This window comes from Chelonoidis abingdonii, chromosome 2 (genome assembly GCF_003597395.2).
Source record: "Chelonoidis abingdonii isolate Lonesome George chromosome 2, CheloAbing_2.0, whole genome shotgun sequence".
In the NCBI taxonomy this organism is placed as follows: Eukaryota; Metazoa; Chordata; order Testudines; family Testudinidae; genus Chelonoidis; species Chelonoidis abingdonii.
In genome coordinates, this window is record NC_133770.1 from 2,150,803 (window position 1) to 2,152,312 (window position 1,510).

Here is a 1,510-nt window from a genome sequence, read left to right on the forward strand (position 1 = left end):
GGGCTGGGAGCCGCTGGCCGACTCACCCCTGCAGGGCTGCAGGCTGCAGAACTCGACCTCCACACCGGGGCCCTGGCAGTCGCGCCCCCCGAAGGCGGCGGGCGGATCGGAGCCAGAGCGGAAGCGCCGCCGGGTGCCCACGTTGCAGCTGCGGCTGCAGGAGCTCCACTCAGTCCAGCCGCTCCAGCCGCAGTGCACTGTGAAGATGGCAGGGTTAGCTCCTTGTGGGTACCGTGTCCCCTGCCCACCCAAAGCCCTGGGGACCCCATCCCTATGCTCATCCTGGGCTAGTGGGGACCCCCCAGGGCCCCTAACATCCCTCAGTTTCAGTCAGTGCCCATCCAGGAGGGCAGGCCTGTGAAGGGCCCTGTCTGCTGGGCTGGGCCTGAGACCTGCCCTCCTTCCCCTGGGGCTGTGCAGGGCTGTCCCACTCAGCCCCTGTCCCGCCCAGGCCCTAGTGCTCGCAGACCCAGTGTGGGCAGGGCCTGGCAGGGGCAGCGTTACCTGGGCAGGGCTCCGTGCCGCACACCATCTCCCCAGCCACGCAGGTGCTGCAAGGGAGACAGGAAGAGGCTCAGTGTGACATCCAGTGGAGCCCCTCCCCAGACCCAGCCGCAGCAGGCCCCTGGGCGCCCTGGCAGAGGGACCTCTGAGCGGGCGCAGGGCTCGTGCCCGGTGTGGGGAGCGGCTGGCCCGAGGAGCAGGGCCTGGCGCCCCAGACGCTGGCGCCGTACCAGTTGTTGCAGGCGTCGCGGGGGGCGGTGTCGCCTGGACGGTAGAGCACCCCCTGGTGGTAGCACAGGCACTGGCTCTGCGGCACGCAGCTGTCGTCCTGCAGGAAGAGGCCGTCAGGGCAGTAGCAGCCCGGGTAGCAGCGGGTGGCGCACTCCACGCCGGTGCCCTGGTCCAGGCAGAGCCGCGGGCAGGCACCCCTTCCTCGCCGGCACTCCTCAGCCGTCTGGTAGATCATGGGCGCGGGGCACAGTGCTGCGAGGGGAGAAGGGGTGAGAGAGAGCTGTGGCGGGACTCCAGGGGCTCTCACTATGGGGAGGCTGGTGGAGGGCCCTGGCAGTCAGCTGGGGTAGCGGGCAGGAGAGAGACCCCCAGGTAACAGCCCCATTGGGGTCAGCCCCATCACCATCCTGTCCCATGGCAGGGCTCTCGCACCCCGTCCCTCGGCAGCACCCCATGCCCTGGCCCAATCAGAGTAAGCCCCCCGCCTTGCCCCTTTGCAAAGCCCAGGGTCTGGCTCATTGCCATAAGCCCCACGCCCCATACGTCGACAGTGCCCCTGGCCCAGCCCCCAGGGGTGAGCCCCGCCGTACCTCAGCAGGGCCCTGGGCCCCATGCCTAGGGGTGACTCCCCCATACATTGGCAGGGCCCCAGGCCAGGCCCCTTGGGGTAAGCCCCCCCATATCTCGGCAGGGCCCCGTGCCCAGCCCCTCGGGGTGCCCCCCCATATCTCGGCAGGGCCCCGTGCCCAGCCCCTCGGGGTGCCCCCCCATATCT

The 1,510-nt window shown here is 70.3% G+C and overlaps 1 protein-coding gene across 1 annotated transcript in view; it reads right to left on the minus strand.

Annotated features, from left to right (window-relative positions):
• LOC116838058 (SCO-spondin-like) overlaps nucleotides 1-1,510 on the minus strand; it is a 168,823-nt gene that overhangs the window by 62,808 nt on the left and 104,505 nt on the right. The window contains exons 47-49 of the mRNA XM_075063419.1: nucleotides 735-987; nucleotides 505-551; nucleotides 27-197 (exon numbers count right to left, since the gene is read on the minus strand). Coding sequence (XP_074919520.1) covers nucleotides 27-197; nucleotides 505-551; nucleotides 735-987 — 471 coding nt within the window. The remainder of the gene's footprint in view (nucleotides 1-26; nucleotides 198-504; nucleotides 552-734; nucleotides 988-1,510) is intronic.